Source organism: Diabrotica virgifera, chromosome 5 (assembly GCF_917563875.1).
Source record: "Diabrotica virgifera virgifera chromosome 5, PGI_DIABVI_V3a".
NCBI classification, from domain to species: Eukaryota; Metazoa; Arthropoda; class Insecta; order Coleoptera; family Chrysomelidae; genus Diabrotica; species Diabrotica virgifera.
The window spans coordinates 54,270,123-54,283,890 of record NC_065447.1 but is presented as its reverse complement, the minus strand read 5'-3'; the positions used below and the strand labels follow the sequence as shown (position 1 = coordinate 54,283,890).

The window sequence follows — 13,768 nt, the reverse complement described above, 5'->3', positions numbered from 1 at the left end:
TGTTTATAAATAAAATGGCCGCCAGGTCCTACGCAGGAAATAGTTATAATTTGTTCCTATAGGTATTACCTGTCGAAAAAACGCTTCAGTACCCTGGCTGCTGAAGTGTCACGAACAGGGTATATTTTTGTCTTATTACCTGGCCTATGCAGAGGTGTAACCAGGATGATCCTAAAGGGGGGGGGTTACGTCTACTTGAAGGTCTCTCGGGGGTATGGAATAATAATGGTGTTAAGCGTATAGTATAAAGTACATCCAAAAGGGGGGTTATAACCCCCAAAATCACCCCCTGGTTACGCCTATGCACTGGTGTCTGACACCGGTGCACACCGGTGTCTGCCACCGGCAGAAAAGCGTTGTTTTAAATGAACGACTACAGACGAGCCACTTTGAGTGTCTGGCTGATTTTAGTGGCTCAACAATGCGTTGCTCCAATTGAACACCGATGGCGGACACCGGTGTCAGACACCAGTGTCTTAGCCTGAAAGGGTACTAAAGTACCTGTTCAAACAAGGCTCGGCCAAAAGCAGCCTCGGAAGTCCACCCAGGCATGACAGAAATCAGAAATGGTTTAACTGATGGGCAATGGATCAAAAAGGGTCCGTTCTGAAGAAAATACCTCAGGAGAAAGGCATTGCTGCCGACGAAAAAATAACCGGCTAAAATAAGTCTTTTAAAAAAATAATTCTGGACAAAATAGTGGATATAGACTCAAAAGCACATAAAACCCAAATTTAGCAACCTACCGTTTAGACCAAACTGGAAACTTTTATCTTGTGGTAATAAAACCACATTTGAACAGCTAAAAATACACTTCAGGGGATTCAGTCTTAGGAGGGTATATTACTCAGACACGCAGAAAACAATAACATTCATCATACCGAGATTCCTGTGACTTATATTTCTGTTACAATAAAAAGCCCCTTTGACCAGCTTATGCCAAGTTCTGCACCCTACAGCAGAGCTAAAAAATCAAAGATCACCATAAAGAGATCAAATAATAAGAAGACTTTCCAATACATTAAGGAATCAAGGGAAGATACCAAAAATCCGTAAAAAATGGTTTCCGTAAATCCAGTTAGGTTTTTGTAACTGAAAACACATTACTCAAAAACTCAGCTAGCATATTTAATGGCCAAACCAGACGAGTCACTCTGCAGCGCTACTCTGTGGATCCACAGAGTGGCTGAATCTGCGGTAACTATTTCCAGTTGAGTATTTTTGCATTTTATATTTACTTAATTTTCTTCCTTTTCGCCGATGACCATTATTTTACTTTTCTCGATGTTTATTTCCATTTTTAATTTCTCTATTTCTTCTGTCCATATGTTTATAAGTTTTTGCATTTTTGTCACGGAATCTGCTATACGGACTGTGTCATCCGCATACAATAAGGCTTCTATTTTTATTGGCTGTAATCTTTGGTATCCTATTGTTGTCTGTATTTGGTTCGTTCTTTCTCCAGTATTTCTAGTCAATTCATTCATGACAATTATGAATAGTAGCGGACTAAGACTGTCTCCTTGTTTAATACCTCTTTCCCAATTGAATTCTTCAGATCTTTCTCCTGCTATCTGTACACGTCCTTTTACTACTCTGTATATACTTTCAAGTATTTTTATCAGTGTAATTGGTAGTTTCATGTTCTGCAAGCATTTCCATATAATTTTTCTTTCTATAGAGTCGAATGCTGCCCTTAGATCTATGAATGCTAGAATGAGCTTCCCCCCGAATCAATACTTCTTTCTATTATATTTCTAATGATGTAAATGTTATCGTTTGTCTGTCTTTCTGGTCTAAACGCTGCTTGTTCTTCTCCCAGTTCTTTTTCTACCTCTTGTCTTAGCCTCTTCTCTACTATTTTCGTGTATATTTTAAAACATACCGATGTTAAACATATTGCTCTATAATTTTCGCAGTTGACGTGTTCTCCCTTTTTGTATATTGGCACTATAAGGTTACTTTGCCAGTCTTTTGGGATTTGCTGCCCTCTTTGTATATTTTCAACAACCAGTTTATCCCTTCTTCTCCCATGTACTTGACCATTTCCGGGTCTATGTCATCATCCCCTCCAGCTTTACCTATTTTTACGTTTGATACTTCCTGTATTACTTCTTCTCTACTTATTTGCTCTAATTCTTTGTTCTCGTTATCTTGATATGTTTCATTTCTATCATCTATTGTTTCATTTCTAAATTTGTTTTCATAGTATTCTTTCCATACTTTAGCTATCTGTTCTGGATTTGTTTGGATTTGGTTTGTTGTATCCCTTATGGCTGTTATTTCTTTATGTTTTCCTTTCTTCATATGTCTGATTGTTGTCCAGAAGCTTCTATTGTTTGAAGCTATGGTTACAGAAGAATTATTATTTCATTTTTAGAAACGTGCAAAACATTAATGAAACTCAATGGAACCTTAAATATATCAACATTTATATTAACTATTTAGAGATATTAAAATTTTGTGTAACTGAAGATAACGTTTAGTTGGATAGAAACTAAAATATAACACTACGTTTTTAAAATTATTTTTGGCACTATTCAGATAGATGGATTATGAAGTATAGCAGTTTCTATTCTACAATGCATTTCGTAGATGTACAATAATTATCGAACTCACGGCAACACCGACTTGCATTGAGCGTTGAACGTCAAAATCAGCTGTTAGCGTTAGCGTCTGTTTGTTTGCTTTGTTTATGAACAAAGAATAATTATTTTAACTATGAAATTAATTAAATACATATATTGTTATTGTGATTCTTCACTATCTATACAATTAATAATTGTTACTTAGGGGCACAAAACTGCAAGTTTTATTAATAGTCCCATTAATTCCAAATTAAATACCTATATTAATGAGAATATAGACCGGGCAGTATTGTCGCCTCCGCTAGCGAAATGATTCCGATTCGATTTTTTTGCACAAACTTACTCAAAAAGAGGTCCTTACAACATATCTACATGGTGCCGGGCGGTGCCGTGGTCGAAAAATTGTTTAAACAATTTTTTTGTTAACAAATTCACACAAAATTTTTTTATTTCGAACCATATCTTTTTGGATAATTTGGGCCATTCTGAGCAAAAAAGGTCTCTTGTCATTTTTCTCTAAAATTGATTGTTGTCGAGTTATCTGCGATTAAAAATTTGAAAAATGCGAAAATGGCCATTTTCAAGGCTTAATAACTCGATTAAAAATTATTATTATGAAATTAAAAAAGTGACTAAATCAAGTTTCAAACCCCTTCTTCAAGATCCTGAAGAGATGTTTGTCATTATTTTATTACAAAGCTGCTATTTTTAATTATTAACAATTAGCGCTATAGTCCAACTGTACCGTCGCCCCCGTTAGTGAAACTATTTCGATTAGATTTTTTTGCACAAACTTACTCAAAAAGAGGTCCTTATAACACATCCACAAGGTGCCGGGCGGTGCCGTGATAGAAAAATTGTTTAAACAATTTTTTTAAACAAATTCACAAAAATAATTTTTTCATTGCGAACGATTTTTTTTAGATTATTTCATTCATAGGAGATTCTGATCAATAGAAAGCTACAGAAATCTGAATTAAATCGATAATTTTTGATAATCTCCCGTCGTTAAGTATATAACGTCAGATGCCCTTCGTTGCTACGAAAAAATACATTCAGTGACATTAATGACAATTAATGTTTTAAAAATTATAAAAGTGATGACTTTCAATCGTCAAATATTTATAAAAACTGTGTGTTTAATGGTACTTACATAAATAAATTACAATAAAATTTTGGTTTTGAACAGTTTTATTGATGAAATAATCACAACAAATCGCACTCGACCTCTGAAATTAATATAGAATTTTTGCTCTCGTGACACTTTGACATAATTTCACTCGCCTTCGGCTCGTGAAATTAAAACTGTCAAAGTGTCACTCGAGAAAAATTCAATAATTTCAGAGCTCTTGTGCAATTACTACTGATAATTTCTCTGGTGATTTTTATCTAAAATTGATTGTTGTTATATATGTCGAGTTATATTTATGGCCATTTTCGCATTTTTCAAATTTTAAATCGCGTATAACTCGACAACAAGCAATCGGCCGGTCTAATAGTAGTAGGCGATATTATAAACTTAATAGGTATACAGTGTGAGGCATTGGTGTGAGGAAGTCCAATGACTTGTTTGTCGTAAAATATATGAAAAAAAGAAATATTTACGTAAAAGTTGGAGCACAGATAGGACCATACTTTAAAAATATCTTCAAATATACAAGGCCACCCATATTGACAAGTTGGAACAAACTTTTTGAATGGGACACTTATTGTATATTTTTAAATTTTGTAGGTACTGTGACACTATTTAGTCCGCTCACGAATTGGCCTATTTCTTCCCAAAGCTTCTCGGCGTTACGAGCCTCAACCATGGAATTCGAGACGACCGCTGCCGAAGTATATATAGAACCGAGATTCGAGCACAGGCCAGTCATTCATTCATCGAAGCGCGTCGCGTAACTTAATGTATTCGAATCGAAGATATGAAATGTATTTATTAGTTATCGGAATTATTATGTTTAGTTAATTAAATCATAAATTTGAGTTTGTAAATAAATTAGATGTGTTAGTTGGTGTTATTTGTAATTATTAAAATAAATAAGTGATGTAAATAAAATAATATAAGTAAGTCTTCCTTTATTTAAATTAAACTTAGTGCCTAAAGATATAAATAAATAAAATAGTAGAGTCAACCGCGTAAAAAGACAATTACGCCACAGTACCTACTCTTCTCGAATTTTTTTTGTAATAATATTAATATTACGAATTTTATTATATTATAAGGTTTTGCAATTTTATACGAGGTAGTTCAAGATAATAATTATGTTTTTTTAGTTTCTAACACCTTGTAGAATTGTAGAGATTTGACATCTAAAAATCTATTTATTATGTTCAATCGATTTTTAATGTCTACTATTTTCCAAAATTCTTAACATAGCGAAATATTTAATTTTTATACAAAGAATTGGTCGAAACTTGGAATCAGTATTTTCGAGTTTTCTTAAATAGAACACCCTGTACACTGTACATACCTGTATTGTATATGTATAATTATTGTAATGAAATGATATTTTATGGTACTTTATTATTTTTTAGCATTTCCTATACCATGGCCGCCGAGTGGAATGAGGGGGCCTCTGTAAAAAGTGAAGAGCGGGCCCCGGCAAAAAGTGGAAGCAAAAAATAGGAAAAAATTACCTTGTGTACGGCATATAATATGTTTTATAAAGAGTGAAGTTATTAAAAAAAAGAAATTAGATTTTGAAAATTTTTACCATAGAGGTGCTTTTAGCAATGGCATTAAAAAAATAAAATATACAGTGATAAGCGCGCTAATAACCGGCAAAATAGCACAAGAGATGGAAAAGCTATTAAGATTGAGATAAAAAGAGATGAAACTAGTAGAGGTGGAAAATTTAGCGATAGATATCTATAAATTTACATTATATTGATTATTTCCTACCTTTAGACGTATCGGGCGAGTTTGGCAACTACCACTGTGACAATGATAGTTTTAGTGGGCTCCTCTGATACGTCTAAAGAAGGTGGAAAACAATCAGTATAATGTAAATTTATAGGTTCTCTACTAATTTCATCTCTTGTTATCTCACAACTTAATAGGTTTTCCATCTTTTGCGTTATTTTGCCGGTTATTAGCGCGCTCCTCACTGTATTTCAAAATAAAAGTATAGGTCATATTAAATATAGCACTGCCGCCAGGGGGAGGTACAACGGCCTCCTTTATTTAGATGGACTTACCCAAGTTTTTTTTTATGTATTTTGACCCGTAGAACATGAATTTCTTGGGTAACAATTGGTCCGAATGTCGATAAATAAAAAACTTACAAACAAGAGATTTTGCGCAAAATAAAACAGTTATTATGTATTTTTCGGGTCATTCTAAACAAAAATATTCATAGTTTTTTCGTAGGATACATAGTTTTCGAGATAAACGCGGTTGAACTTTCAAAGAATCGAAAAATTGCAGTTTTTGAACCCGAATAACCTTTGATTAAAAAATAAAATAGCAATTCTACTTACAGCATTTGAAAGTTCGAGTCAAATTATACCGCTTTTGATTATTTGCAGGGCTAAAAATTAATTTTTTTATTTATATAAAACAAAAAATAGTGTTTGAGAGTTTTCAGGCGCTTGCACTTATAATATGTACTATTGTTTATATAGGGACCTACTCGTTTGATTTTAAATGAGGGATGCATTGAAAACATCACTCAAGCACGATGTGTTTATAGCTTTGTTTAACAATAAAAAAAATTAATCTTTAACAATGCAAATAAGAAAAATCGGTATAATTTGACTTGAACTTTCAAATGCTGCATGCAGAATTGCTATTTTATTTTTTAATCGAAGGTTATTCGGGTTCAAAAAATTGCAATTTTTCTATTTTTTGAAAATCCAATCGCGTTTTTCTCGAAAACTACGCATTCTACGAAAAAGCTTGTAATAACATTAAGTAGAATGACCCAAAAAATACAAAAAAGTTTTGTTTTGCAAAAAATCGCTTTTTTTTGTAATTTTGCAAGTTTTTTGTTTATAACAAACTTATCGACATCCGGACCAACTGTTACCCAAAAAATTCGTGTTCTATGGGTCAAAATACATAAAAAGCTTGGGTAAGTCTAGACTAGCAAACAGCTAAACATTGAAAAACTGAGGGAACGAAATACTAAGTAGAACTACGAGACAGAAATAAGCTAAACACTGATAACACATAAACAAACTAGATAATATTAAAGGTCGTAGGCAAAAAGAGAAAGAATGCACAATGGTAGGTACAATGAAGAATATAAACGGGCCATATAAAAAAGGAACAAAGCACACACGAAATGAGAATTCGAGAAAAAAAACAAAGTAAGGTATCAATCGAAGTAGCACAGAAAACGACAATAAATATCGTTCGCATAACACCAGATTGACAACAGGTGGAATACTTTCTTTTGCTATACCTCCTGAGATTTTCAAAATTTATAAATCATTGGGATATGGGACTACTGATGAGGGAGAAAAGACCTCCGAAACCGGTAAAAACTCTTCCTGCACTCTCCGATTTAACCAGAGTATTATGCAGCTGCTGCATTTTCGTGTTGCAACGAAATTGAAAATGTTTATACATTTTTAATTCATTTACTCTTTTGTAGGAGCATTAAGGAATCTTTCTTGTTGGAACTTTTACCACGCTGAGCAGATGAGTTGTGAATTATTTAAAATTCTCTCATCTTAATTTCCTCGGCATCCTGTATGATTTATAAATTTTGAAAATCTCAGGAGGTGTAACCAAAGAAAGTATTCCACCTGTTGTCATTCTGGTGGTATGGGAACGATATTTATTGTCGTTATCTGTGCTACTACGATTGATAACTTACTTTGTTTTTCGGTAGATGGCTCTAGTTCATCCGTGACATTTCTTTCTTTGCAATTCGGAAATTCCCAAAGTATGCTACCTGGAGAAATCGGAGATAAGAGGATATGGGACTACTGACGAGGGGGAAAAGACCTCCGAAACCGGTATAGACTCTTTCTGCACTCTCTGTTTTAACCAGAGTATTATACAGCTGCTGCATTTTCGTGTTGCAAAGAAATTGAAAAAGTTTATACATTTTTAATTAATTTACATTTACGCTTTTGTCGGAGTATTAAGGAATCTTTCTTGTTGGAACTTTTACCACGCTGAGCAGATGAGTTGTGAATTATTTAAAATTCTCTCATCTTAATTTCCTCGGCATCCTGTATGATTTATAAATTTTGAAAATCTCAGGAGGTGTAACCAAAGAAAGTATTCCACCTGTTGTCATTCTGGTGGTATGGGAACGATATTTATTGTCGTTATCTGTGCTACTACGATTGATAACTTACTTTGTTTTTCGGTAGATGGCTCTAGTTCATCCGTGACATTTCTTTCTTTGCAATTCGGAAATTCCCAAAGTATGCTACCTGGAGAAATCGGAGATAAGAGGATATGGGACTACTGACGAGGGGGAAAAGACCTCCGAAACCGGTATAGACTCTTTCTGCACTCTCTGTTTTAACCAGAGTATTATACAGCTGCTGCATTTTCGTGTTGCAACGAAATTGAAAAAGTTTATACATTTTTAATTAATTTACATTTACGCTTTTGTCGGAGTATTAAGGAATCTTTCTTGTTGGAACTTTTACCACGCTAAGCAGATGAGTTGTGAATTATTTAAAATTCTCTCATCTTAATTTCCTCGGCATCCTGTATGATTTATAAATTTTGAAAATCTCGGGAGGTGTAACCAAAAAATTATTCCACCTGTTGTCAATCTGGTGGGATGGGAACGATATTTATTGTCGTTTTCTGTGCTACTTCGAGTGATAACTTACTTAGTTTTTCGGTAGATGGCCAACTATCCGTGACATTTCTTTCTTTGAAATTCGGAAAGGCCCAAAATATGATACCTGGAGAAATCGGAGAGAAGAGGATATGGGACTACCGATGAGGGGGAAAAGACCTCCGAAACCGGTAACGACTCTTCCTGCAATCTCCGATTTAACCAGAGTATTATGCAGCTGCTGCATTTTCATGTTGCAAAGAAATTGAAAATGTTTATACATTAAAAAAAAACAAATTTGGAGGAACCATGACGGAGAGGGAATAACATATATGCAGAAGAGATAAAAGAAAATTAGAAAATGATAGATAATATATTTATGGAAAATGAAACAGTCCAACAATTTCTCATTGGTAATGGGTGCAACTCCTGTAATTCTTATTACCATCACTAAATATTACTTTACTGAAAAATTATTAAACCAAGGATTCAGTGGCGTAGCTGACAGGCCCGCAGGGCCTGCAATGCGCGGGGGCCGACGTTAGGCGGGGCCTCTTAAAGCCTTCAAGCTTAATTTTTCTACTTTCTTTAAATTGGGGACCAAAACATATTTTCCTAATAAGCATCAAAATAGGGAATTTGGAAGGAAGTAATGAAGTGAGTAATTGAGGTAACTCTTACTCTTTCCGGGTGCGATTTAGCGTTTCGTAGACATGTTGTCATATTGTAGAAATAAAATATAATAATATCAGCAGAAAAAACCAAATGTATGACAACATCTTAATACTCACTACGATGTAAAATCGAAATTGATGGGAAAATAATAAAGCAGGAAGCAAGGTTTAGATATCTGGGAATAGATATAACCAGTTACGGAGATGTTGAAGAGGAAGTACGACAACAAAGCTTATAATCAAATAAAGCGGCGGGATCTCTTAATGACATAATCTGGAAGAACAAACACCTAACACAAGACACAAAAGCAAGAATCTATAAAACAGCAATTAGACCTACATTGACATACACGGCGGAGACAAGACCTGACACATCTAAAACGAGACGACTACTAGAAACAACAGAGATGAAAATACTCCGACGAATATAGGAAAAAGTCTGTTGGATAGGGAGAGAAGCGAAGAAATAAGAAGATCATGCAATGTAGAAGACATAAATGGAAGGGTGACAAAACGGAAACAGGAGTGGAACGAACACACTAGTAGAATGGCAGAGGATAGGATAGTACGAATAGCACGAGATAAGTCACCAAATGGACGAAAAAGTATTGGCAGACCAAGAAAAAGATGGTGCGATAACTTAAACAATTTAGGAGGCTAATATTGATGAAGAAACAGGCTTTAAAGCCTACATACAAGAAGGAAGAAGAAGAAGTAGATATGTTGGTAGTTTAGATGAAAGTGAATCACAAAGTTCTTTTACTAGCTAAATACGATCCTGTCTTAGCTAAATTAATCGATAAAAACAATAACTTAAAAACAAATTACTTGAGCCCCCAAATACAAAAAGAAGTTATAAATTTGCTGGCTCAAGAAACTGAAAACAAATTGATTAATTTAATTAAAAAAAGTTATTTTTATTCAATAATTCTTGATACCACTCAGCACTCAAGATATTTCAAAGCACGATCAGTTTAGTTTTATTTTCCGGTAAGTATGTAAAAATAACTTGCGATGAAAATAATTTACCTTCCAAAGAAGAAGTTGTTAAAAGTTTTTCGGATTTATTCGCATATAAGAGCAAAGTGCAGAAGGTCTTGTAAATATGAAATTTTAAAATTTATACAATCAAAGCACCTTTCCGTACACAATTGCAGAACTGTCGCTCTTCAACTTTTTGAAAAAAATCGTGAAATCTTCGAGAAATGAGAAATTCGTTTTCCGAAACTTTAGAAAAAGCAGCAGGAAGAGCAGAATAGTGGGGCATTATACCGGAATTTAAAAATAAATGGATAAAACGTATAACAAATTTTTACGATGAGCTCGGCTGCGACGAAGAAATAACTTGTAGCAAAAAAAGTTTTGAAGTTTTGAATCTACTAAACACTAACTGATGAAGACTTTAAAGAAATGCCAAATATTGTCATTTACACATATTTTAGTAATTATACTGTTATTAGTTGTCGTTATGTTTATAATACGGGGGCCCACAAAAATTGTCGCGGCCCCCCCCCCAATCTTCTGCTACGTCACTGCAAGGATTGAGACAGTTCTAAACGCCACAAAATGTTTGTTCACGTCGTTTTATTTGTCAAACATCGTCCAAAACTTGTCATTACTATAATAAAGTTTTTTTATGTATATACAAGTATTATAACAATTTTACATTACAATGCATTCAATCAACAAAAATTCATATTTACACAATTATTTTAAAGATATCAATCCACGACTTATTAATAGATGTGTGGAAAGAGGTAAGATATTTTTTATTATTCTCTAACTTAATAGTCTTTATCACTTCATTGGTTTGATAATAATGCTGTGCTTAAAATTGAGTTTTCGTTCTTCACGAAATTCAACCACATATATCACTGATTTTTTTGTTGTTTAATTGGATTTATATGACTGCGGACACTAAATCCATTCGCCAATTTTACTATTATCACTGATTATATTACTATTATCACTGATTTTAAAAATCGATTTAAGAAAACAATATGTACAGTTGCGGTCATTGAATAGTTTACAGCAGCGTTTCCCAAATAGTGGGTCGCGACCCGGTACCGGGCCACGAAAGCAAAATGCCGGGTCGCCTGGCTTTGATGAATAGGTTTTTTTATAAATAAAAAGAGAGAATTAATAGTTACCATAAAAAATGTGTTTTTGATTTTTCTCAAAACGCTTAAGGCTATGGGTACATAATTCGCAAATATTTTACGTGTATCCCTACTTTTTCTGTCTTTACACGGCAAATTACGTGTAGTAAAATTCACACTGGTGTGGATATGTAAACATTACTAGAATGTCATTCTACTTGAAAATGTCATAATTAATTTAAAGAGATGGCTTTTGAATGTTCTTGGATAACTGTTATTTTTATAATTGCAAATTATTAATTCAGTTAATAAATGTGATAATTTTTTCACTAACTATGTTTTCAGTGATTGTAATAATTTATTTGTACAACAAAAACTAATAATCAATCGAGAAAAGAGGAACAGCGTTAAAGTGATTTTTTAATAATATGTTGTTATTTTGGAACGCTTACAATTTTGAACATCTCTAACAACAAAATACTTGGATCACAGGATATATCTGATGTATTCTCTGCTTGGATCTTCCACAAATAATACACAATAAATAACTTTTTATTAAGTTCACGTCTTAAATCAATTATTTATCAAATACACTATACTATATATCAATAATATTTAATCAATTTCTCAAAATATTCCCGATGCAATGTCAAATATTTAAAATTGTCAGTGTCTGACTGACAATATATGCTGACAATATTATATTCGGTTGAGTGCGTTGTAAGACAAAGACAGATTTGGAAAATATTACCACGGCATTGTGTTCATTTTTTTCAAATCCTGAAAAAACCAATAAATATTTTTGAAAAATTTAAACGCAGAATGAAAGACTAAATTATTACCGAGGGCCGAAAGTCCCTTAGAATAAATAAAAAGTTTATTTTGAATGAGATATTTGAAATTAAAAATCACACTAAATTTTCTCTTAGTTTTTTCACCCCTGTAACTTATTAAAATAAACATTATAGAAGTTCTCAGGGACTTTCGGCCCTCGCTAATAACGTAGTCTTTCATTCTGCGTTTAAATTTTTCAAAAATACTTATTAGTTTTCTCAGGATTTGAAAAAAATGAATCCCCATTTGAATAGCATTGCAGCCGAAAATACGTACCGATCCTCTTAATCTGAAAACCTTGTACTGGCTTCTTATGAAATATCAAAATTAATTGCTGAGCAAGGTTATCCACACACAATTGACAAGAAATTAATAGTTCTAGCAATGAAAATAGTAGCATTTCGGATAATATGTGATGAAAAGCAGGAAAAGCCAGAAGTGAATTCGCTGGCTCTATCAAATAACACATTGAAGCGTAGGATTGTGGAGGTGGCAGATAATATTGAAGAAACTGTTATATGTCACTTGAAGGACTAGAACTATTTTTCCTTGCAACTTGATGAAAGTACAGACATATCAGATAATGCTAATCTAATATGTTTTTTAAGACACGATTTTGAAAATACTATTCACGAAGAATTTCTATTTTGTAAATATTTGTCAACAAGAACAACACCTGAAGAAATATTTAATCTAATTGCTAGCTACATTAGTGATAATGGAATTGAATAGAATAAATGTGTAGGACTTAGTAGCAACGGATCACGGATAATGACAGGCACTCATACTATACGTTTTCCGGGGATCAAAGCATTAGCACCAGAATGTATTTGGGTGCATTTAGCATCCACAGAGAGGCTGTTAAAAAAATGCCACTGATTTTAACCGAACCTATGAAGGAGAGAAATTTTTTAAAGTTCATAAAATCTCGCCCACTGAACTCACAAAGTATTCTCTGCTTTGTGCAGAGAAATGGGAAGTCAACATGAAGATCTTATTTTGCACTACGAAGTGCGTTGGCTATCAAAAGGGAATGTTTTAGAAAGATCTATTGAATTGAAGGAAGAAATTTGAACATTCTTAGAAGCACATCCACCAACGGCTAGGGATGCAATATTTCAATTTAAAGACAGTTTTCATGATGTCGATTGGTTAATCAAGGTAGCCTACTTTGTGATATTTTTGACTTCTTGAACAATTTAAATATGACATTATAAGGTAGCAATGTAACTAACTGTATTTAAAGTACAAGAGAAGGTGGAAGCTGCAACAAAAAAACTTAATTTGTAGACACGTTGCGCGGAAGCAGGAAATTACAAAGCTTTTGCAACTAACGGAACTACAAAAAAAAAATAATATCGTAAATTCATTGTCGGATGAGATTTCAGCGGCTTTCAAGAAACACCTGCTAGGACTGTAGGTCCTGCAAGAGGCAAATCTGAAGGAATACTTTCCCCCATCCACAGCAACAAAGCGTGGATAAGGTACCCATTTACAATGAACGTATATTGAGTCAGTAATTGAACTATCGTGTGATAAAGCACTCAAAGACATATTAGAAAAAATACCACTGATAAATTTTTGGCTGTTTTGCCGCCAGGAGTAGGTACCCAGTTTTAGCAGAAAAAGCGATAAAATTTTTAATTCCTTTTGTTGCGACCTATAAGTGTGAGGTAAGGTTTTTAACACTGCTTTTCCTTAAAAATAAATATAGGAACCATTTTGAAGTCGAACCGGACCTGAGGATAAAATTAACATCTACTTCTCATTAATATTTGATTATTATTTTGTTTTATTACATTTGTGTTTGAGCAAATGATTAT

At 33.4% G+C, this 13,768-nt stretch overlaps 2 protein-coding genes across 2 annotated transcripts in view; one reads left to right on the top strand and one right to left on the bottom strand.

Annotated features, from left to right (window-relative positions):
• LOC114339361 (lysoplasmalogenase-like protein TMEM86A) overlaps positions 1-13,768 on the bottom strand; it is a 155,106-nt gene that overhangs the window by 94,950 nt on the left and 46,388 nt on the right. The gene's annotated exons all lie outside the window — the stretch shown is intronic.
• LOC114338981 (uncharacterized) overlaps positions 10,600-13,768 on the top strand; it is a 61,532-nt gene continuing 58,363 nt past the window's right edge. Inside the window, exon 1 of the mRNA XM_050651455.1 lies at positions 10,600-10,769. Coding sequence (XP_050507412.1) covers positions 10,685-10,769 — 85 coding nt within the window. The 5' untranslated portion in view covers positions 10,600-10,684. The remainder of the gene's footprint in view (positions 10,770-13,768) is intronic.